The 25,119-nt window shown below is 36.4% G+C and overlaps 1 protein-coding gene, 1 non-coding gene and 1 pseudogene across 2 annotated transcripts; 1 reads left to right on the top strand and 2 right to left on the bottom strand.

Annotated features, from left to right (window-relative positions):
• Positions 1-9,608: 9,608 nt before the first annotated feature.
• LOC140892835 (polyadenylate-binding protein RBP47B'-like) lies at positions 9,609-12,881 on the top strand. The gene is made up of 8 exons (XM_073301843.1): positions 9,609-9,813; positions 10,313-10,799; positions 11,081-11,154; positions 11,221-11,351; positions 11,573-11,672; positions 11,800-11,958; positions 12,343-12,443; positions 12,546-12,881. The coding sequence occupies exons 1-8, from the start codon at positions 9,685-9,687 to the stop codon at positions 12,628-12,630; spliced, it is 1,266 nt and encodes a 421-aa protein (XP_073157944.1). The 5' UTR covers positions 9,609-9,684; the 3' UTR covers positions 12,631-12,881.
• An 89-nt stretch (positions 12,882-12,970) lies between these two features.
• LOC140892834 (origin of replication complex subunit 1-like) lies at positions 12,971-19,791 on the bottom strand (annotated as a pseudogene).
• LOC140893673 (small nucleolar RNA snoR28) lies at positions 16,362-16,439 on the bottom strand. The gene has a single exon (XR_012153265.1). It is a non-coding gene; the product is annotated as a small nucleolar RNA snoR28 (small nucleolar RNA).
• Positions 19,792-25,119: the final 5,328 nt, after the last annotated feature.

The following is a 25,119-nucleotide window of genomic DNA, read 5'->3' as shown; positions in this document are numbered from 1 at the left end:
GTTCGAGTAACGTTTCGATTGAGAAATTGGGATGTTACACTTCGAACTAATATCAAGCTACACCTCCCTTGGAGGTCCTCCGGCGATGGTAGCGGCGGTGGATGGCGGCGGCGGCGGCTAGGGCTTGAAGGGGGGGAATAGCCGATGGGGGGAAAAGAAATGAGGGAAAGAGGGAGAGGGGTCGGCTCCTAGACAAATTTTGGGGCTAGGGTTTGCAATAAAATTGTGTTATAAAAGGTGTGTGTGGGGTGTACAAGTGTGTATATGTATAGGTGTAAGTAATTAAACGTAGATGTGTGTGTGCTTTTAAAAGTACAACTTATAGTACAATTTTTTTCCTACTAACTTACACTAATAAAATTCCTAAGTTTATAAACCCCTAATCAAAAATATTAAATTGGGTTTTACTAATATGGGTTTATGAAAATTTTAATTTTTGAAAAAGTCAAAGAATAAGCCCAATATTGCAATACTTAAGGAAAATGATTTCGGATACCCGGAAATTTCTAAATTTTGAATTCCCTCCTAAATTTTCCTCTTACCTCCCTATTAAACTTTTAAAGATAGAAATTCTTGAAATTTTACCGCCTAAATCCACCATGGCCAAGCGTCGAAACCGGGAGTCATTGTCTCAAAAATTTCATAATAAAGAACTTAAAATATTTGAGCACTTAAACTTTAAAGGAAAATTAAGCAATTAAAATCAAGCAATTAAAATCATAATTATTAAAAAGAATTTTAGGCACTATATTAGGAATTAAAATCAACACTTTAAATATTTTGATGTCACGGTAATAAATGGAGTATTATTGAAAGAGTGGGTGCCCGGTGAGCCAACTTGTGGCTAAGGGCTTTGATGACTCTTTGTATAAACAATCTTTTGTTTAATATAATTTACACTTTTATTAATGGCAATGACTTTATCTTTCTTCATATTGTTATATTATGATATACTATTTTTGTTTTGATAAAGACCTTGAATCTACTATAGTGTATGTAAGATGTGGTAGAACATGGGGATGTCTATCATGAAACACATCCTATAGTCACTGTATATTCTAAACTGTTCCTAGTCGATTGAGCCGTCCGATAATAAGGATAAGGATCGCTCGAGTTTGAGACTAGCATTTGCGATGCAGAGTACCACGTTTCATTGGTAGGGAACATAGAGATGTTCAAAGCATGCAAATGGATATTCATACGATGAATGATCGAACTACCCTATCCGGACTTTCCAAGTGGTTATCACTTATCGAGTGGATAAAGTCCGCGGTTTTGGTTGTACACCATTAGTCCTTATTACTTGAAACATCATTGAGACTCTATATGCTAGTACTGTGCTTTGACTCGTTTACCGACTCTATTGGGGTCATCAGGTGTCGGGATTGGGTACAGTTACAACACATATAGGAGTCGATGCTTTGTTGTCAAGGATTCACCACATACTTGCGAGTGTGGATATCCTATGCGATCTGAGGAGATATTAGTGTGACGAATCTCTGGCCAGAGTACATGATGTGGTTTAAGAAATGGTTTCTTAGTAGCACATGCGATGTCACTATTTGATCTTCAAGATGTATTGCATAGTTATCGAATCTCGAACGACTCTCGATATACCAATGGTTGTTGATTCGATCGGGATATATGGATGAAGGGACCGTACTGTACGCTAACCAAAATCTATTGGTTCTTGTAGGCACTATCAGTGATACCTAGGGAATCATGGGGCGATGTTGCTAGGCGCTCTTACCATGATTCGATGGGCAAGTCGGAAATTGTTGTTCCGAGTCACAAGGAGTTGTGAGCCCACGGCTAGCTGTATCCCTGAACCATTGAGGGTCACACAGAGTAATGGATTTTTAATCCCCGTTGAGATAGTTAAATTTAAAGAGTTAAATTTAATGAACAAAGAAGTTGGACTTCTTAATTATGAGTAGAGGAGTAAGATTTCCTAAAATGACATAGGGATGGACATTTTTGGAAACCACTGAATTCGAATTCAGAAAAATTTATCTTGACTTTAAAAGGTGCAGAAATGGTTTCTGTGCACATTGGTGAAATCGGTTTATCAATCGGAGTCACGATGAATTTTATATTAATTTCTGAATATGCGGGCTTTGCTTGTCGGGCTTGAACTTATGACTAATGGGCCCTAAGCTGTTAGTGGCCTACATTATAAATAAGTTATTGCAGTACAGAAATTAGACACAACAGGTCACAATTTTCGAAAAAACCCTATTTTTCTATCTGAAGTGGCCGACCCCCTCTCCCCTCTGCTCAGTAAAATCCAGTCTGTGAATTTTGAATTGCAGTCTGGTTTAACGGATGAAATTCGTTAATCTCTTCGTAGAAACTTCTGATAGATTTTCTAGTGCAATCTATCAGAGGGATTAAATATCCGTTCGTGGACCTGATTGAAGAACAGTTCATCTATCAGTTCCAGGGATATACAACAAGAGCAGAGAAATCTGTTGGTGTCCAAAATCTCGATTCGAGATTAAAGGTAAAAATTTTATAATCGTTATTTAATTTTTACACACACAATTTAATCGTAAGGTTGATACCCATTATGGAATCGTTCCATATAAAATTTTTAAACTTCCGCTGCACCGGGTATCAATCCTAATTGATCTGATCGCCGCGTTCTCCAACAATTTTATATAATAGCAGAGCGATTAAAATAATTTAAACAACCAGACGAACGTTTAAAATTAATTTAAATAAATACACAAGCGGTATAAAAATATTTAAAACGACTTGGATAGTTAAAAGCATTTAAAATAAATACGCTAGACAATTAAAATAATTTAAAATAACTAACCGCTAAACTTAAGTTATTTAAAATAAATAAGTTGGACAATCAAAAGTATTTTAAATAAATAAGCTAAACAGTTAAAATCATTTAAATGAATAAACTAAACAATTAAAATCATTTAAATATGCAAGCTTAAACCTTTAAAATATTTAAAACAATTTAAATTGCGCAATAAAATCATTTGGACAGATAAACTTAAACAATTAAAAATATTAATTAAATAGTTAGTAAAATAAAATCATTTGAATAAATATTAAAAATATTTATTAACACATAATTCACATACAGAATTTAAATCAATTGAACTTAAAAATAATAATCCCAATATTTATTAAATTAATTCATGCGATTTAGTAGATTGGATTCTAGGCGTCACAATATCAGTTTGAGGACATCTCCTCAGACGAAAGTATATACGAGGAAGAAATACTTTCCAGTCAAAAAGGATCTGATGATGAATCCGAATCAGAATCAGAATCATACTAAGGAAGAAGTGTTTTGACACAAAACACATGAAAGTTTGGCAAGTTTTTTTTAGTCAAACTACAATATCTCATAATATGGTCCAAAGAATTATGAGAGAAAATCCCAATTTACAAAAGTATCAAGGATTTTCAGCAGGACAAGTAGAAAGAGTCTTGGGAAACCTGGGGCTTAGACAAAGATAACATAATTTAATTTATAAGGTATCCAGAAGGGAAATGGAAGAGTTAACCAGTAATCAAATTGAAATGCAGTTAATTTCATTTGAATAAATAAGAGAGGAATTACAGAAATTAAAAACTGAAGTAGCAAAGACAATGTCTTGGATTCATATTGGATCAATCCAGATCATGATCAAAGCTACTTTCAAGGAAGGAATAGATTCACCCATAGATATTGTAGTATGCGATAAAAGAATGGGGAATATTCAGGATGCGGTGCTGGGAACTATCTCGAGTAATTTATGTGCAGAGAAAATTGTAGGAGTTATTTATCCAATAATATCCTACAATTTAGCTGACAGAGACTTTAGTCGAGCCTTGACGTTGCATCAAAACTTTAAGGAAAAATGATTAATGAAAGAAGGTAATAGACCATATTCTATTACATATCAAATTTCATATATTCTTTCTAATACTCACCATTCGAAATTATTCATTAGAATTACAAAAATCTTTGGAAAAGTTTCTCAAGCGATTTATCCAAAAAAATCGAGTTTCCTATAATACAAGAAACAGATATTCAGATTCAAGATAAATCGGTTTTATACAGAGATTTTAAAATAGAACCCAAAAGTTATCTTTTCAAGATAACAAAATTACAAGCCAAAAATGGGAAAAATTTCCAATTCAAGAAGTTCAACCAGAAGAAATAGAGTTTTCGGTAATAGGAAAACTTAGATCTCCAGAAGGTTGAAAAAAAGTCAAAATAGTATTCAAAATTACAAGCCATAGGAATCAATTCCCTTGTAACTTGATTTACTATTTAGAACAACAGATAAAAGGAACTTACCAAGGATTGATAAATATTGGTGAATTGGAAGTTCAAATTTGTGGAATTCCGGGAAAAGATGCAGATCAACTAATTCTTGGCTTAGAATTCCTAGAAGATCATAAACCATGGAATCACCTTGAAAAAGGAATAGATTTTATGGCAAAAGAAAATACTTGGAGAATTCAATAAGAATTCTACGAGATGGCAAACCAAGAGAATTGGATAAGGGACAACCCCTTGATTAGATTCGATAACTCTGCTCACAAACAGAGAAAGAAGTAACTATTGAAGTTAGTAAATCATGAACATGATTTAATAGATCTAATTGAAGAAGTAAAACAGAGTAACCATACTCTACCTACTAAAGCATTAGAGACAACAAGGATTAACAGTCTTAAGAGGATTACTGAGTTACAATGTAGTCTACTAAAAATGGCAGGACCATTTAGCAATCCTTTTAAATGACAACAAGTCCTTTCTCCATATACATTCCAATTGGAATGTTGTACGAACAATATAAGGTTGAATACTTTGCAGCTTATATTGATTCAGAAGTAGGAATTTGTACAACAAAAAGAGGAGTCTTTCCCCCAAGAATGTGAAGAAGACTTGCCAAAAATTGCTGGACGAGATTTATCTCGAAGAATTTTAATTCTTTGTAAATGAATAAAACAAACAGAAATCCTCATGGGAGGAGCAGGATAAACACTTTGGTACAAGGTTAAAACACCATCAATCTATTTCCATGACACAGGAGCTGATATCCTATTAGGAAATAACTTCTTACAAATGTTTAAGAAGTATACACAAGATAACGAGTCAAAACGACTTATGTTTACTATAATTTGTGATTATAAAATCATCGTTCAAAGACTCAAGGTTGCATTTCATCGACAATTACCGATAATATTTTGCAGCCAGCGTGGTGATAAAGGACAACTTGTTCACCAAAAATAAAAGATTCAAGAAGGTTTGGAGAAACTATGTTAAAAATAACAACAGAACAAGAACTCCAAACATAGGATATGGATTTTCTCAAGGTAACTCTAAATTATAGAGATATAGAGTTAGAAAACAAGGTCCCTAGAAGATGTCAAAAAGAAGCTCAAAGAAAGTTATAACGAGCATCCTTTGGCGTGGTGGGATAGAAATCAACTCAAAGTTAGCCTTACTCTAAAGGAAGGAAAAGAGTATGATTTCGTTAGATATAAGCCTATCCCAATGAACATAACAGATCAAAGGGATATGAGAATGATTATCAAAGAACATTTGAACCTTGGTCTAATCAAAGAAGGAGTTTCACCATATAGCAGCCCAGGTTTCCTGGTTAGAAATCATGGTGAAATAAAAAGAGGAAAACCCAGGCTAGTTATTAACTATCAAGGTATTAATAAAATCTTGGAGTTTGATGGGTACTTTATACCCAGTAGAGAACTTCTAATTAGCTGTGTACGAAATGCTAAAGTGTTCTCAAAGTTTGATTGTAAGTTTGTTTTACTAGATTTGGATGGAAGAAGGCAGTAAAAAATTTACAGCCTTCTCTACACCATAAGGACACTATATTTGGGAAGTTATGCTTATGGGATTGGCTAATGCACCCCAAATTTTTCAAAGAAAGATGGATAATCTTTTTAAGGATTATTTCAACTTCATGTTTGTTTATATTGATGATATTATTATAGCATCAAAAAATATAGATGAACATATTAAGCATTTAGATATTTTCTCAAAAATTTGTAAACAAGAAGGACTGGTTTTATCTGAAAAGAAAGCAGTCGTTGCAACAAGGAAAATTGAATTCTTTGGTATTGAGATTGATGAATCTGGAATAATTCTACAACCTCACATTGTGGAAAATGTACAAAATTTTTCAAAAAAACTCAAAGATGTAAAACAACTCCAAAGTTTTCTGGAAGTAGTTAATTTTGCAGGAATGTTCATAAACACCTAGCAATATACAAGAAGGTGTTCAGTCCTTTATTAAAAAATGAGGCAAGATTCATATGGACAGAAGAACACACAAAAAGGGTTAACTAATTAAAGGAGATATGTAAGAATCTCCCAAAAATGGCCATACCGGTAGATGAAGATGATCTGGTATTATTCACAGATGCCAGCGATGATTGGTGGGCAGCAATTCTTACTATGCTCACTCCAAATGGTGAAGTACCTTGCAGATACTGTAGTGGTCTTTTTACAGAATATGAGGGTATCAGATGGCATATCAATTAAAATGAATTTTATGCAGTTAAAAAGGCTTTTGAAAAATGACCATTATTTTTACTTGCTAAAAAATTCACCTTAAAGGTTAATAACACACAGGTAAAAGCTTTCATAAGAAATAAGGTTGAATCAAAACCAGAGAAATCTAGGTTATTAAGATGGCAAACATTATGTCAAAATTATATTTTTGATATTGTTATTATTAAATCTCATGAAAATATTCTTGCAGATTTCTTAACAAGAGATGGAAGGCAGTGAGGTGAATTCCATCATGAAAATGCAGAGGCATCTCCGAGAACACCTTGGTTGCTTCAAACCGAGTTCAACCAGCTCGCCATAAACGCTGATATGGCAGGCAGGTTACAACAAGCTGATAGGATTAAAGTATCTAATCGTATCACAGGATGTTTGTAAGCTCAAACTCAATTATGGGCTGCTATTCAAGGGCCAATTATGTGTGCCACAGAGAAATCACTAGTTTCTCAAAAACAAGAAATACAGCCACTGGCTGTAAAATAAGATGTTGAGGATTCTAATACTCAAGAAACAAGTTTAATCTATCATCAGCTTTTGATTATTTAAATGAAGCAACAGTTGATGAAGAAAACTCATCAAGTCAACCCTCTGCCTCTGGGATAAAAGAGGAAGAGATCAATCTCAGGCCCAACACAGACAAGTGCAAATCTAAGATTGATACTAATCCAGCTGCCATCTCTTCATTCCAGGTTTCCAACAAAGGTGGGAGAAATTAAGTACAAGGAGTTAAGTTAACCCGACCACTTGCAGGGTTGATGTTGCAGAAATATATCCAAGGGTTTGACTAAAAAACAACGTCAACCCTAAGGATGTAAAACTATGGTATGAATTCGGGGCTTTAGCCTCAGTTTATACAACTTCACCAGGCTTCCCGGAGATATCTCAATTACCAAAATGGATCCAGGAAGCAATCCAAGAGACATGGGAGAATAATGATCATTTGTCCAGAGGAGATGTGCTCGAATTATACTTTTTCAGTGCAGCTCCAGAACCAACAGGGAAAGGATCTCATGAGTCCTTTGATTTCATCAACCTGAGGAGACCTGATATGAATAATCAAAGATTTATCAAGGATCTTATATCAAAAGAAATACCATTGGTGTCTACTTTCGGAAAAAATGAAATCTCAACCAGAAGGGCATGGGGTATTTGGGTCTGTCTCACCGAGATGGACAAGGTCAAGTTTCCATTCAAAATTTATCAAAATTATGTGAATGGTGCGTTCCTGTTAAATACAATGACAGGAAAAACTACGGTTTTTGCGGAAGAACTCTTCGAAAAGAAGAGGAACTTTTTGTGGAATAACAAATTGTCAGGGAGTAAAGAAACTCGCCGAAAATTTTGTAACATGGCTCATATCGGAATATGGTCAGAAAATATCTGCCCGGAATGTCCAAACCAGAAGGAACCAGAGTTTGGAAAAACCTTCAGAACCCGAACGGATCGAAAAGATTTTTTCGAGACAAGCAAAGGTGGACAGGGATCACCAAAAACACGTTTTCCCAGGGGCCCACTGCAAAAGCAAAATATCCCCCGACAACAATAAAGAAGGCATGTGATGAGATTAAATCCAAAAGAAAAGGTCAAGCATGTGACTCCTCCACTAGTAAAAGATGTCATCAATAATGGCATAAAAAGACAAGACAACTGTAAGATTCCCTGAAGTTTCTCGGTGAAACGGGTGAAAATACAGCTATAAATATAGGCTCTCAAGGAAGCTGAAGACATCGATCATTCCCTTTAGTTTTCTTAAAAATAAAAGCATTGTAATATTTCTCTTTCTAAGTTTGTAATAAGTTTTCCAGTTTTATGTATTTCAAGAAAAAAAACTATTATGAGTAGCTAAACAAGTTATCTCCTCATTTTCAAAAGGTTGATTTATGTAATAATATGTTGTCTGAATAAATTTCTTAAGTTCTCCCCTATCATGTTGATTTCATTTTAAAAATCAAGTTTATTACTGTACGTCTTAAGGTAGGAAACGAAATAAGGTTGTGCTAGGTGCTGCCGAAGAAATCTACGACAGGAACCATAGGTTGCGATCTCGTGGTTAGGTTGTGAGGAACAACCTGTAAACCCCGATGGATATAACCCGGCAACATTCTGGTCAAAGAGGTTATTTGTCTTAATTTACTTACGGAAGCATGATGGACTTAAGCATAATTTCATAAAAAAGGGTAAGAAAGGGCAAAATAGACATTATTTAGTTTTAAGGACATATTCGAGAAATATTTTAATTAATAAAGGATAATTTTGGTTCATGACAAAGAAAAGGGATATAATTGGAACGATAATGAAACTATAATGATATATTTATGAATTATCCCGTAAGAAAGTGCATGGAGATGGGAAGGGGGAGGTGGAAGCCAGTAGTCAAGATCAGTACTTTTATAATTAATTAATTTATAAGCTGGAGTAGTATTCCTCTCTTTCCCTTCATGCTAGCTATTAATGCTTTCAAACAATAGAAATTGACATCTAATCCAACTCTTTGGATAAATATTGAATGAGTTTCTCATTATGAATTTCAACTTCACAACTAAAAAATTCATTTACCTTCAATCCTTGCATGCGTAAGTAAACCAATTGCCAGCAAGGCCTTTGTTCGATTAAAATTAGAAAGGAAAATTTTTGCCTAATCTTTGTCCAAAATCAACAACAGAAGTGTAGCCATTTTCAAACCTGAGTACTTTGGAATCGACATTTTTTGACCTCAAATTTCTTTGCGAATCGAAGAGGGTGGGGAGAAGAGATAGAGTTGAGCTGATAATTTGTGCGCCACTTTTATAAAAAACATAAGACAAAATTTGAATATTTACAGTTTTACCCATAAAACTTGTTAATACACGATTGTTGCATTATAACTTTCAATCACCCCCTTTTCTTTGATAAATCGAAAATATTAATATTGTAATTTGTTTTGTTTTAGATTTTACCCATTTCACGTTTGAAAATATATAGGACGAAAAGTGAATAAAATAAAATAAAATAAAATTTATTGACGGGAGTAAAAAGTGGAATATAGATTTATAGAGCTATTGCCAATTTTTCCCGGGAAAGCAAAACAAATCCAAAACCCTCGACCTGCAAAGCGAGAGCATCATAATCGTGAAGAAGAAGATGAAGAAGAAGAAATGAGCGTGCAAACGGTACCGTATCACCAACCAGCCACACTGGAAGAAGTCCGCACCCTTTGGATTGGGGATTTGCCTTACTGGGCCGACGAATCCTATCTACGCGGCTGGTTTGCCCACACCAGCGAGGTACCTACACTTATAAGCACATATATGTTGATTTACATACAGAATAAGTGGCAATTTTTCGACTTTTTCTTTAAGTGTTTGAATTTTATATTCTGGAAGTTTGTGCCTGGGTAGAACTGATGATATGCATTTCCCTCAATTGATTTAGAATTTTTTGAAAATCGCTTTTGGTTTTTACTTCCTAAGGACAGTAAGAAACAGACCATTGTTTACGTGTAGTTGTGTGTAGTGAACGTTTTCTTTCTGTTTTGTTAAGCAGGTAAGGTTAATAACTGCGAAATTAGTTATTTGAATGTCTATTCGATCCATCAGGTGGTTCAACTTGGTTACCTTGTGTACACTCTACTAGCTGTAAGTTTGTGTGTTCTTGATGGTTTTTTCAATATGCTTTCAGTTAATTTTGTGGATATTCATACGATGATTAGAGAAAGTTATCTGGTGATATATTTGTTGTTTCTAGTTTACTAGAGATTAATGAGTCTGTTGTCATTCCATGCAGGTCCTTTCAATAAAAGTAATTCGAAACAAAATCACAGGTCAGCCCGAGGGTTATGGTTTCGTGGAGTTTACATCTCATCAAGTGGCAGAAAGGGTTCTGCAATCTTTTCACGGGATCCAGATTCCCGGGACCGAGCTAACTTTTAGATTGAATTGGGCATCATTTGGTGTAGGAGAAAAGCGTATTGATGGAGGCCCTGAACACTCTATTTTTGTTGGGGATTTAGCACCAGATGTTACAGACTATCTGCTGCAGGAGACTTTCCGAGTTAGTTATCCGTCAGTTAGAGGAGCCAAGGTCGTGACAGATCCAAACACTGGGCGTTCTAAGGGATATGGTTTTGTTAAGTTTGCTGATGAAGTGGAGAGGAATCGAGCGATGGTTGAGATGAATGGTATCTATTGCTCAACCAGGCCTATGCGAATTAGTGCAGCTACACCCAAGAAAACAACTGCTGCTGTTCCACAGCAGTATGTTGCAGCCAAAGGTGAACTTTCTTTTCTATGCATTATGAATTGACCTTACAAGTTTTTGACTCTGTTGATTTTTTTTTAATGAGTTATGGTTACATGTTTTATTCGACTCTTTTGGGAGCACCTTCATTATGCAATAGAATTTTGCTTTCAATGACCTCGGGCTAAACTCGTATAGGAGTATGATTGCTTCTCAAACGCTGCATCAGCAACCGATTAATTGGTTTCTTTCTTCGATGGTTTGCTACTTCAACTTCCTAGATCTTGAAATTTTGTTTTGTTTTTTTTCTGGCAGCGATATATCCAGCACCAATGTATTCCGCACCAGTTCAGACACATCCAGTGGACAACGATATCAATAACACTACCGTAAGTTAAATATTATACATTGTAATGTAGATATATTTCCTCTCTTAATATTCTTGTTAATTGCAGGTTTTTGTGGGTAATTTGGACCATAATGTATCAGAAGAAGAACTGAGGCAAATATTTTTGCAATTTGGGGAAATTGTCTATGTCAAAATACCAGCATCCAAAGGTTGTGGTTTCGTGCAGTTCACAGCAAGGTGAGCTTTGGCTTATAAAGCTATTATCTGTGTGTATTCACCTCTAGTTATGGCAGGGGTATATTCATGTCTCAAAAATTCGCTTTTGCGGCAGTTTTGTCTCTGTCTTTGCATGAGCCATGAATACAGCAATGTTCTCAGTGTGGATGAGGTTAACTTCTTCAATTGTCCGACTTTTTTTCAAATTACAAGTTATTACAGCATCTTGTTTCATTGCATAGGACATCTGCAGAAGAATCAATCCAGAGCATGCAAGGTGCTGTGATTGGTCAACAAGTCGTCCGTCTTTCCTGGGGAAGGAGTCCAACAGCAAAGCAGCAGGTATCTCAAACCTTGTGTTGGCAATTGCTAATATGTGCCTACTGATGTAGATACTAAATTTAAATTGAGAAAACAAGGCAAAAACCTTGTTAGCAATACCTGTAACAATTGTTGTCATACGCTGTAGGATGTTACTGGTGTCTGGGGTCAATCTGCAGATCCAAATCAGTGGAGTGCTTATTATGCTTATGGGCAAGGATATGATCCATATGCTTTGGGAGCCACGCAGGATCCTTCAGCCTATTCATACGGTGCATATGCTGGATATGTGCAACATCCTCAACAGGTATTTCTCTCTCTTCTGTCATTCTTTTAATGCTTAGCTTATGATATATGTCTTTGCGATTGAGATGGTTCCCTATCATAATAAAGTAACAGTCTAGAAGTTCTATATATATGTATCGCTGTATGCCACAGTAGCATTACAATGCAATCGGATTAGAAGTTGAGGTGTGGTAGGAAAATTTTTTTAAGGTAACGATATTTTTGCATGACCTAATTAAATTCGGAAGTTTTTATAACAATTCCAGTTTGTCTTTATTTATTTTCTCCGGATCACTTTCAAGAATCACCGAAAAGTGAAGAATATTATTATTCCTGTTCTCTTGCATTGGATATATCATTCAGTTTACCTTTTTTGTTGTTTTGACCCCTCTCAATGCTCTAATAGATGGAAGGGTCTCAAGACATGGCAGTTTTATCTGGTGCTGTTCCACCTACCGAACATAGAGAGGAGATTTATGATCCCTTGGCTACACCAAATGTTGACAAGTAATGTTTCCCCCATACTTTGCATTTTTTCTTGAGTTCAACAGGATGTTGATCAATGGTACCGGGTAGTCGATTTGGCTTAATGTAATCAACTTGTCATAGGTTAAATGCTGCTTACCTTGCTGTTCATGGAAGCGCCATTTTGGGAAGGCCAATGTGGCAGAGGACCTTCTCGCCGTTACCATAAGTATAGAATTCGTTGGATAAAAAGATATGGCACTTGTTTTTGTTCGTCGCAGAAAATCGTAGGTGAAATTAGCATCAAGAGTTCCGATCTCGGTGAACTATCGAATCAATTATATGGGTGTTACGGAAACATTTTTGCCAGCAGGGAGGAAATGGGCACGATTGTCATTTACTTAAAGCCAGGTGCAAATCTTCAATGTGCTCTGTTGATTATGGATGTCTGCTCTGTAATGAACTCGAAATATGGAACTTTCAATGAATTTTTTTTTTTTTGATTTTCATATCTAATTCGTCTAACCTTATATGCCCTTCAAAATCGAACCAATTAAAAAAGAAACAGATAATCAGAAGGCATCCATAACAAAAATGTCACAGAAACACGTATCTTCCAACAATCTCTCCAAGAAGTAAAAGTTCAAAATGGATCTCATCCCACATGTGAAGTTCACATGCCACAAGTCCTTTAAAGGGAAATGAAACACGAATAAATAATGGATTGGATCTCCTATTGATCGTATACTATTAGAGATACTTGGCCAACCAAGGCAAGTCCTTGCTGTCTTTGAGCGCGAAAGTGACATCATCGCTGCCATAATATATCAGGGAAGCAGTGAGAGGTGATACAAAATCAATGCATTTCATAAGCTTATGTATGTATTTATTTCTATACCAACATAATAACTCTTATTCTAAATTTGAACTCACCTAGGATAGTTGAGTTGCAATTTCTGCAATTTGTGCTTTGCACCAGATTCACACAACAGTATTCTGCACTCACCAAGCTTGCATCTGATCATTTGACATCAATTCAGACAATCAGTTGGTAATCATCCTTGTTATTTGTGAGCAATTCAATAGCACAAAAAATGTACTGAATGGACAATTAAGAGCCAGCATCAGTCATTTTGGCAGCACATGAAAAAAGGCCTTTAAATGTCAACAGACTGCAAGACTAGTAGAAGAACGAACCCGACTTTCAGGAGAGTGTCGTATCCTGGAAACAGTTCTCCGTTGTTTGAGCAGAAACACGAGACTGTCACTGTCAACTGTGCGGATGAAAAAGAGACTTTCAACATACCCACGGACAAAAGTGAGAACAAGAAATTTGAGTAATTTGACGGAAGTAATGAAGAATAAAGCATAAATGATCTGAAAGTAATCAGACTCAAGTGATACTGCCATCAGGATCTGAAGATCAATTACGAGATTCAAAAATAACTAAAGCATCCATAATAAGCTTTCTGAGCTAGTCCAGAGTACATTACACAAACAATATCAGCTACAGGCATACTGCATATGGGTGTACATGAATTTAGTAAGATAGATAGCTCAAGAAAATAACCTTTTCAAAGGTTGTTTCACCCATCCCTGTTTTATAGAGTTCATGTACCATAGCAGCCAAAAAGATTTTACTCAATTTACAACAACTTCTTATCACCTGACGGCAAAAAAACAAAATTAGTACAATAATCGGGAAACGTCAAGGCAGAAGAATGATCCTTTTAAGTACAGTACAAATTTGTTCGTTCGGTGGTTAGTCAAGGATATCGTCATTGTAAAAGAGGATTCTCTCACTCACTTGAATATGAGGAGCCTGGAACATCTCTTTTATGGCTGCTTCGACATCTTGCATACCTACATTCACTTTCCAAGAAAAACAAGCCAAACGGGATATTTTTTAGTGTTACATCTTTATGAAACAAAATAAAAAAAAAAGTTGTAGTCAACTCTATATCATGGAGAATGATGAATTGGCAATGCCAACTGAATCCTACTAAACATCCAGTATGCATTGCAGTAACACTGCAATTTGGAGGTACTAAGCAGAAAGGAAGAATTAGTAAAAGGGATTGCATTTCTAAACCAAAAAATTTGCAGAGATATTTTTTAGTACAAATTCAGTAGTTATATGATGTTACAGGATGTGAGAACGAATAGAACCAGAGGATATGTTGCCTAAAAGCCTTAGTGCCTTACCTGCAGTGTTTGAGTTGGAAAGTGGCAAGCTTTTAGCATGATAATCAGCAATTTCTGCAGCTCTCCGACAAATCTCCAATGCACGACGAGCATCTCCAGAAACAGCTGCCACCTTAAATTAAAAATAATCATACAAGTATATCACCTCAATGCTCATATTAGCCGTGCGGCAGACTGAAAAGCAATAGATAAAATGGTCGATAGTTGCACCCACCTTTCTTGAAGCAAATTCAATTGCATGTTCTTCAAAAGCATCAATTCCTTTTAAACGGCTGGATATTATTTCCTGAAGCTGCAGGTAGTTATATGGACCAAAGCAAAGCCTTTGTATGCCCATTCGACTAGAGATACGAGGAAGCAACTTCTCTGGAAGATCCATAGTGTTTGCTATCCCTGAATTAATAGGATAACAAAAATAATCAAACACCTGGTCATCAAATAAACTTCATTTGTTTGGCGACGACAAGAATTTCGTACCTATCACAATCAATTTGGAATTTGGCTTGGTAGGCCAATCAAGAATATTGTATAGAACCTGTGAGGTAAAATTTGCAGATTTAAATATTGTTTTCATAAAGAATCGTTTTAGAAGAAAACGAAGAAGCTTTTGACCCTAATATGCACAGCCTACCGATTGATTTCTGGTTACTAGAAGATCAAGCTCATCTATGAGAAGAACACAAGGTTTTGAATCTTCCTTCCCACATTTGTTTTCCCATGAAAAGCGTTCAGTCAAGAAATTGAGAGCCTTTTTCCAACCAACTTTATGCCCACTCAGTCCCTCGTATATTACCTGAAAATAATTGCATTAAAATGACTTGTGGAGAAGCATGATAAATTTGGAACCTACTAAAAAAATAATCGGTCGTTCTTACACTATATACACTTTCTGGTGAAGTCAATTTGAGACCATTTATCTCCACAAAGCAGTAAGGTCTAATGCTTCCTGCATCAACTTCGGACCTTATATTCCTCATCACAGCAAGTACGCTCATTGTCTGAAGTTTGCAGACAAAAGATAAGCCAGATTGACTTCACAACAAAAGTGCAAAGATGAATATATGTGGGTTTAACTGATGTCTGAGTTGTAGACTCGTAGTATCATCCATATATTTTACCTTGCCGGTTCCAGGAACACCATGAACATAGAGGCATCTTCCCAGGCAGTGCTCATCACATATGCCCTCTTTAATAAATGCCGTTATCTCATCCATTTCCCTGCATAAAGAACATGATGTAAGATAATTACTTTTACAGATTTAGCAACCTTATCTTAACAATACATACTTGTCCCTACAAGGGAGAGACTTGGGCAATGTTGCAAGTAGAAGCGTTGCTTTTGCCCTTTCAAGATCAGTCTGTTTGCGACACCGAGCATGTTCTGGTATTGTCTTTGTCCCTATCTTTTGCAGGCCAAATATCCGTCCTTTTCGTGAGTTCTGCAATAGTATTGCAAATTACAATCTTGTATTTCCTGCTAAACTCTTGTTAAGACTCGGGTGTCAACAAAGCTAAAATCACTATACCGCAGCTAAAGGACGAGCGGGAGATGGTCCGGGCAATAAACAATGTCTGTTATCATTGTCATATTCCGTGTCTTCTTCGGTGTCAGAGTCAGAATCATCACAAGAATTCCAATCATCATCACTGTCAACTCCTCCACCATCCTGCCAGAAGGATGAAAGTATATTAATTCCCAGAAATGCAAGTCTTTTTGGTCGGAAGCCATCTATAACTTACATCTTCATTGCTGTCAATCTCAGCAATGCGCTTGAAACTATGCCAGTGAATGTTGTACTCGTATTCACACAAAAACACATCATCCCCCTCATTGTCGGCCTTGGAAAATTCTTTTGGATTCATAACAAAGCAGTGTCTTATGATAGATTCCATCTACAAAACATTGTTGTGTAAAGAAAATGAGAGAGCTATCTCTTTCAGAAATTAGAATCTCGGAAATGAATATCCACATCCTCAGTAGCACTCAAAGATGTGTATACATATACTAAGAACCCAATAGGTTCATAACCTCCCAGAGTTCATACATATGATACATCTTGCTTCCCGAATCAACAGATAATGTGGGATGTGAGTTCAAATACGTAGGTGTAGGTCCTCAAGAAGAGCATCTGTAAGCTCTAACCGAGTCAAAAGAATCTTAAAACATAAAATCAAAACAGAATATATCACCTCAACATCAGCAAAATCATTAGTCAAATAGAGCTCCCTCCTCAAATTATGAGGTTGTCTTCCCGCAGATGTCTCTTCTGGAATAACATACCACCGTGCCCGGAACCAATAATTACCGTCCACATCTTTCCACAAACTACTCAACCCCCAAACATCACAAATGAATACAATTAGCAAGTAAATTTTCATATTTTACAGTTGATAAAAAAAATAAACCAATGGTACGTACCTTTCAACATGAGCAGCCCACAAATCGCTGGAAATTAACTTTTCCCTTGCAGTCCTAGCCCTCTTCTTCCCCTTAGGCGGCTCCGGGAACTCTACCATTTTCCCTGATTTTCTCGCCTCGCAATAATTACAAATCCAACTTCCCTCTGGAACCTCCTTCAATGGCGGTTTCAAGCACCTCAAGTGATACCCATTCAAGCAATCGTTCGCATTCAATCATAATTTTCTTACCAGCAGGCTTGAAGCACACCCTACATTCCTCCATCAGCGGATCCTCAACATCGGAGGCTGTGTCTTCTCTCCTCTTCAAATAAACATCGTCCCCTGCTGAAAACTGGCCTCCATCATAAACAACATTTTTATAGTACACCCTTTTCTTTGTTCTGCCACTCCCATGACGGGCATTTTTGTCTAGATTCCTCGAGGCCCTTTTTGTCTCGAGACCCTCATTTTGTTCGTTTTCGATTTTTCTTTTTCTCTTGGATTCAGTGAGTTGTGGCGATGCGGGGGCTAATGAAATGGTGGTGGGTGAGTTAAGGTGGGAATTCAGGCGATTCTTGGGAGTCGAATGTGGGAACTTTTCTGGAGTTGCGGAGGTGAGGCGAAGGGAGCGACGGAGAGCGGTGGTGGTTGAGATTTGTGGAGTTGGTGGACAAATGGAGTGCTTTAGATTGTTTGAAGAAGACCTGGATTTCTTAGTCACTGGTGTTTCTGTCATTTTGCGGCTACTGGATCGGAAACAGGATCTGAAAATCCTATAACTAAAAATGATTGCAACACTGAATAAATGTTACTAAGAGCATATGCACCGCAAGAACGAATTAAGCTCAATGCCAAACATGAATTTTACAGAAGAACAACCAACCCTACATTGGAGTAAAATTTCATGATTGATTAGGATCCGAGAGCCCGACGTGAAAAGATTGGGTGATAAGATTTGGAATCAAGAGCCCGGAGTGAAAGGGCTGGGAATATCTGAGAATGGAGTAAATTAAGAGAAAGACTTCTTTTAGTCGCTGAATGAGAAACGTGATGCAGGTTCCTTGAGACGTGGGTATTAGAAGGGGTAGGAAAATATTACTCTTGCAGAAAAGAAAAGATAAGTATTAAAGGTTTAGAACAAATAAAACTGTTATAATTGCTAATAAACATTTAAATTTTTTTTTCCAAATATCTAAATTTACGATTTTATCTATCTATAATCTATTATCTATTAGTGGATAAAAATTCACGTTTGATCGTAAACTTTAATATTATTTAAATATAAAAAAGGATACAATAACAAAAATAATTATTAGTATATTTAGTATTGTTTGTATTTTGTCCCAAGTTTTAATACGGTATACAAAATATCGATAATTTTTCACCATTTCTTTCAGTAAAATTTAATTAAATTTTGTGATAAACTATCTAATAATTAAAATTTAAAATTAAGTTTTCGTTTTTACTTTTTATTTCAGAATATATCCTCTAGTTAACATTAAAAAAAAAAAATTACACCCAAACAAAGTACGCCATTAACAAGAATCATCATTACAATACAAGTTCACTAAAATTAATATTTGATATAAAAAAAATTGTTTTGCATATTATTTTTTAAATATCTTCTTCATTAATAATATTTAATACTATATTGTCTATATGATACATAAGAAAAATAATTTTAAATAAAATTTTTTAATAATAATAAAAAAATCAATACTATAAAGTCACCAAATTTATGATAAAGTAGGTTTTTTAATTAAAAAATAATGGAGGTACATAAGGAAAAAAAGGCTAGGGAAAACTCAACCAAGTTGAATTCCGTTCGAAAAGTCGTTTCCCTAAGTACCACCAACCCCGATCCCTTCACTAAATCCAGACTCTAACCCTGTTATAAGTGCTCATTCCCGGACAGCACCCGCACAACCTCCAATTCTGCCCATGACTTAGTTACCTGTCCAATGAAAACCTTAGCGAGTTGACTCCCATCTCCCAAACCAAAGAACTAGGACCATAACCAGTGCATTAGACCCATTCACACCACTAAACCAGCCCCACAAACTCACCAAAACAAAGCTCGACGGCATTCCCAGCCATCCTCAAACCGAGTCCCTAAGTTAACTGGCTAGTTCGAAACCTCCAAGCCAATACCGCATTCCAAATTCATCCCTTCTAACGCTACCATGTGAACTACGTATCACCCATGGTAGCTCCTACATCACCAACCAATCATCATCATCAATAACATCAATTTTCGAAAATAACTTGTCAAGAAAACTGGAAAAATTTCGAACATAAGCAACTTTCCATTGCATTACCTTTCAAATGCTTCAAAATCAACCATTCCTCAACCTTTAACATTATTAAATCAGTTTCCAAACAATAAACAACCAAAAAGCTTCATGCCATGATTTGAAGAAAATACAGGGGCACGCATTCATACATATTTTCAAAAAAATGAAATGCACAAAACCTATCACCAATCAAAACACACATAAATAATATACTAGGTGAGCAATGAAACCATAATCTTGCCTATCTAGAATAGGCAAAGAAAACCGATGGAAGCAGATTTGTGAGCTGCGGCCAATCGCAAGGCTGGGGAAGAAGAGCTGGAAGAAAGCTAAAATCGAGCATCGTCACCAACTATCCTAGGATCGATTTACTTGAAGAGGAAAAAAAATGGAAGCTCTCGTGAAGAAGGCTGGCGGATCGAATAAGGAGAAGAGAAGGGGATTTCATTCCCTGTTCGTGCGGTGTGTGTGTGTTTAGACGATAGTGTGTGCGTCTGTATAAATTAGAAGCTAGGGTTGTATATTTTAAATTGGGATTTTCTAAGGGCTAAATAAATAGAAGGGAAAATACTACAAAACTCTAAAAATGCTAATTAAACGTAGGAACTAAAAGTTAGGAATTTAATTGACAATAAATAAAATACAAGTTCCAGGTTCTAATTTAAAAATATTAAATTTGGATTTTACTGGTCCGAAATTTTTTTAAAAATAAGTAAATTTTCACAAAAATTTAAAAATAAGCTCAAATGCGCGGGAAAACATATTTTTTTAGAAAATTAATACTGAAAATTAAAATTATAAATATTAAAACAGATTTTTGGCATAAAATTCAAATTATGGAAATTTTAGGCGTCACAGTTCCTCCCTCCCTAATATGAAATTTCGTCCTCGAAATTCAAGACTTACCAAATAGTTCCGGATAGCGAGCTCTGATATCTGCCTCTGCCTCCCAAGTGGCCTCTTCATCCGAATGATTCTGTCATCTCACCTTGATCATTGGAATCGACTTGTTACGGAGTCTCCTCTCCTGTCTATCCAAAATCCGGATGGGCCTCTCCTCATACGTCATGTGAGGAGATAACTGAAGAGGCTCCAAGCTGAGCACATGAGACGAATTTGAGATGTACTTCCTCAACATCGACACGTGGAAGACATTATTGACTCCTTCAAGGTTAGGCGGCAAGGCCACCCAATAAGCAAGTGCCCCTACTCTGTCCAATATCTCAAAGGGTCCGATTGTAACACCCGGTATTTTAAATACGTAAATCCGCATGCATAATTAGGATATTTAATTATTTAAATTTTAGATTTATGGGTTAAATAATTATGTGAATTATTTGTGCATGATTTAATTTATTTTTAAGCATTTAACCCATAATTAGTGATTTTTATGATTTTTAGTATTTTAATTATTTTATCGCGTAGACGGGACCGTGGACGGACGAGATGACAACTTTCTAGCCAATTAATTTCATGAGCCTTTTTAGAGCCCTAAAATATTATTTTGAGTTTTATTATCTCAAAATTTTTAGTATTTAATTTTATATAATTTTAGGAGTCCATTTTTTATTCAAAATAAGCCAAAATTATTTTTTTAGTATTTTTAAAATTCCATTAAATTGATATTTCGAGATTTTAATATATCTAAGATATTTATCAGATTTCTTTTCTTAATTAGATTTTTTTAGTTATGTATTTTATATATTAAAATCCTTATTAATATATTTAATTTCCTAAAAACCTATTTTAATTAAATTAAAAACTCTAACCTAATCTACCCCAAACCCATCGACCAAAAGCCATCAGCCGCCTCCCTCCCCTCCATTCATCATCTTCATCGGCTTCCCACAAGAAAAATCCCATAGCCTTGGTTGTTCAAGCTCCAAGTTGGTCGTTCGTCGTCCCGGAAACGTTCTACGTACGTGCTCAATCGATTTCTACGGTGAAAGACATGTTTCTTTCTCAAAAATTTCGTTACTATATCAGTGAGTATTAGTGTGGATGTGTATGCATCAGATTCTTTCAAATAATTTTCAGAAAAACGATTTGATTTTTGTGGGTTGAAGCTTATGTATTCGTGGTTCATTCATCTCACGTTTTTATCACTCTTGGATCGGTATTAGCTGCTGGTCAGGTCCAGTAGGTGGTGTAGAAGAGGTCTAGGCTGGAATGGCTCGAGTGGCTCGAGCCAAACAAGCCTAGAACCTTGGAAGAGCAGTTCGGCCGAGGAAGGTGCAGTCTAGGGTTTCGGGAAAAAGGGCTTCGGGTTCGATGGTCCAGGCTGCATGGGGGCTGGGGCTGGGTCAGGTCAGGTCAGGTCCGCCCAGACGTGGGCTACGTCTGGGCGGTGGCGCTCCGGCCAGGGGCGGCCGGAGCAGGCCGGCAGCAGCCACGGAGTGGCTGCTGCTCACGGCCGCAGCCGAGAAGAGATAGGGCGTCGGGTTCTAGGGTTTCAGTGGTGGTCCGGGTCGGGTCAGTAGGGTAGTGGGTCGGGTTAAGTTGGTCCGGGTCCGGGTTCGGTGGGCCGGGCTCGAGTCTTTTTATTTTTAAAGTATTTTATGAATTAATTGGTTTTTGGGCCAATTAATTAGAAATAAATTATTTGGACTCTAAATTATTTGGGCTTTTAAAATTTTAATTAAGTTAGTCCATTAATTTTATGGGCTTTTGAGCCCATAAAAGTTATTGAGCCAGTCTTTGGGCTTTTGGGCCCATTGGGCCAGTTTAAGTTGTTATTGGGCCTAGAATGTTATATGGGCTTTAAATTATTTTAATTGGGCTTAGAACAATTTTATTGGGCTTAAGTATGTTATTGGGCCAGATTTAAGTAATTGGGCTTGAGTGTTAGGGCCAGCAGTCCAGGACCATCCATGAGAAATTTGCATGTGTCCTGATTATATATTTAATTATTTTTATGCATTGAAGTTATTTTAATATTTATATGTTAGTAAGAAATTAAATTAAATATATATGAAGGACACACAATTTTATTTAAGTACATGCATTCATGAAATAATTTTATGCATAATTAAATGTTTAAGGTTGAGCAATAATAAAATATTTTATGTTGGAAGTTGAAGTAGTGTGACAATTTAAGGGGGATTCGTCCCCAAAAGTGAACTATTGAAGGGCAGTTTACTGCCAATTTAAGAGGTGATTCGTCATCGCCACGTACGATTGGTTTCCACGCTGATCAGTATTTAATGTATGATTTAAGGTTACACTACGGATACAACCATGCGATGTTATAAAATTACCTTGCTCAACAATGTTATGTATTATGTATGTCTATGTTATTTAAGTTAATTTAAGTTATGTTTATGCCATGATATTTTTAAGCATGCTCATTCATGTATATGTAATGTATTAATATTTAATTGTTTTAAATTATTTTAAACCCTTGTTATGTTAGCATGTTGGGCCTCTAGGCTCCCTACACTGGTATGGTGCAGGTGAGTTCGTAGAGGAGGATGTAGCTCCCGGCGGCGAGGACCTATGAGAGGACATGCAGTGACCCCGTGACCGTGATAGATGTCTGAGTCACATGCATGTTTTTGATTATGTCAGTATGTTCCATATTTTTATTATTTTTTCAGTGGTTGTGAGTTTTGAATATTTTATTTGAATATTTTCAGTGCATGCAAAATTTACATCATTTTTCTTATGCAGTATTTTTTTTAATTAAATGTTTGACTCAGATATTTATTTTATTTAAGGAATGCATTTTTATTTAAGTTATTTATTTATTTATTTATTTTTAAATCTTTTTATTCTGTGCATATATGTATGGGCATATACGCACATATTTTATTTAGTAAGTATATAAAAAAAAAAATTTCCGCATATTTATTTATTAATTATAGAGTTAGGGTCGTTTCAGTTGGTATCAGAGCACGGTTCTTGGAGGGGTCATTACTGCTATGGCGAGCTCAGAAATCCACGCTACCGGTCTGTAAGTTTTAAGTGTTTATAGCATGATTTAATTTTTAGAATTTAAGTTAGCATTAATTTTAAACAACTTAGTTATGCATGGCGATTTACGTAAAGAAATATGTGGTGGTGCAGAATGCCTCCTAGACCGATGAACAGACGTGGGGGATCTCCACCTACACCTCCACCTCCACCTCGCAGAACCCTCTAGCAGCATTGGAGCAGGCCAATGCGAATATGATGGCAGGGATTACTGCAATGTTAGAGCAGCAGGCTACTCGTCCTAGGTTGTCTCATAAGGAGGACGTTGCTGAGAGGTTCCAGAAGAAGGGACCCAAGGAGTTTGTTGGTACCACCGATCCTTTGGTGGCTGAGGGATGGATTCGCTCTCTGGAGTCCATCTTTGCTTATATGGGGATCACAGACACCGACAGGGTGAACTGTGCGACGTACATGCTGCGGGGTGACGCAGCGCTTTGGTGGAAGTGTGCTGCCAGAGGAGTTCACCTTCCTACACAGACATGGGCAGATTGTAGGCGTATCTTCTACGCCAAGTACTTCACTGAGGATGTGCGCAGTCGCATGATCCGTGAGTTTATGAGTCTCCGTCAGGGGGACAAGACAGTGGTTGAGTATGTGAGACAGTTCGCGAGGGGCTGTCACTTTGTGCCTCTGATTTCAGATAGTCCACCAGAGAAGTTGAGGCAGTTTGTGGAGGGTTTGAAGGCGGATATCAAGCATGATGTTCGCATGGCAGACGTCCTTACTTATGAGTCTGCAGTCAGTAGTGAAACGACCCTAACTACTCGCTACTAGACCATAATTAAAATAAAGGAAAATTACGGATTTTTAAAAATTTTGCCATGACCTATTTGTAAAACAAATAAGCCATCAAGACTCAAACAGCAATTTAAATAAGGAAAGAAAATTGACTTCAAAACTTAAGTGCGTTAAACATAAACATGCAATCCTAGTAACCACCTCCCGGTTACAGCATAAAGTAAACTAAAGCATTTAAAATTAATTCCAACGATAATCATAAACTTGCAAAAGCGGAAAACGTACTTCAAAACTAAGCTGTAGCACAGGGAATGCACATCCTGGCTATAAATACTACAAGATCTCAAATAATACTTCATTATTACAAATTCGATAACTGTGCGGAAAAACATAAACTAAAAGGAAGCAACGGTCACTGGGCCTTGCACTACCGATGGCCTCATCCCAGTAGATCACGCCTCCGTCTCCTCCACAAAATCCTCACCTGCAAACATTCAAGCATAGTGAGTCTAAAGACTCAACAAGCATAACTAGGATAATAACAAGGGTTTAAAATACGTGATGCAAAAACTCAACTTAAACTGTAATATGCATGAAACTAGAAAGATATAGAAATCATGCATTAATGAACTCACACTATGATAAACTTTAACTTTCATAACATTCAACTTAGACTCATGCATAACTGAAAGACTGACATCTATGCAAAACGAGTCAACTAAAATTGTGAAACTTTAACTTTTAAACTTTTCTTTACTTTTTCCTCTTAGAAATCCGATCCCTGATTTGTGACCCTCTGTTTCGATCATGATCATGGCTGCAGTGCACTATGCCGGCAAGACGACGAGATTTCTCCCGACGAACTTAACCCCTCTATGGCAAGGAGACCGAGATGCCTCCCGATCCCACATTGCCCCTCTGTGGCAAGGGTAAACAAGATGTCTCTTGCTCCTTGCCTAACCTCTATAACCTCTTGGTGAGTAGACCGAGGCATCCCCCGGCCTAGCAACACCCCTCTTGTCACAAACAGATCACTTCATTCAAAAATATTTGCTTTCTTTTCCCTTTTCATTTATAAAGACTCAACTCATACATTAAATGGCATGCAA

This window comes from Henckelia pumila, chromosome 3, assembly GCF_033568475.1.
Source record: "Henckelia pumila isolate YLH828 chromosome 3, ASM3356847v2, whole genome shotgun sequence".
Taxonomy (NCBI): Eukaryota; Viridiplantae; Streptophyta; class Magnoliopsida; order Lamiales; family Gesneriaceae; genus Henckelia; species Henckelia pumila.
Note: the sequence above shows the minus strand (reverse complement) of the source record. Positions and strands in the feature narration are given on the sequence as shown.

Bases quoted from the DNA above. Each gene is read 5' to 3' on its own strand.
- LOC140892835 (XM_073301843.1), top strand. From the start codon at position 9,685: ATGAGCGTGCAAACGGTACCGTATCACCAACCAGCCACACTGGAAGAA. The intron at 9,814-10,312 runs GTACCTACACTT...CATTCCATGCAG, and splicing joins GGTTTGCCCACACCAGCGAG to GTCCTTTCAATAAAAGTAAT. The intron at 11,673-11,799 runs GTATCTCAAACC...CATACGCTGTAG, and splicing joins GTCCAACAGCAAAGCAGCAG to GATGTTACTGGTGTCTGGGG.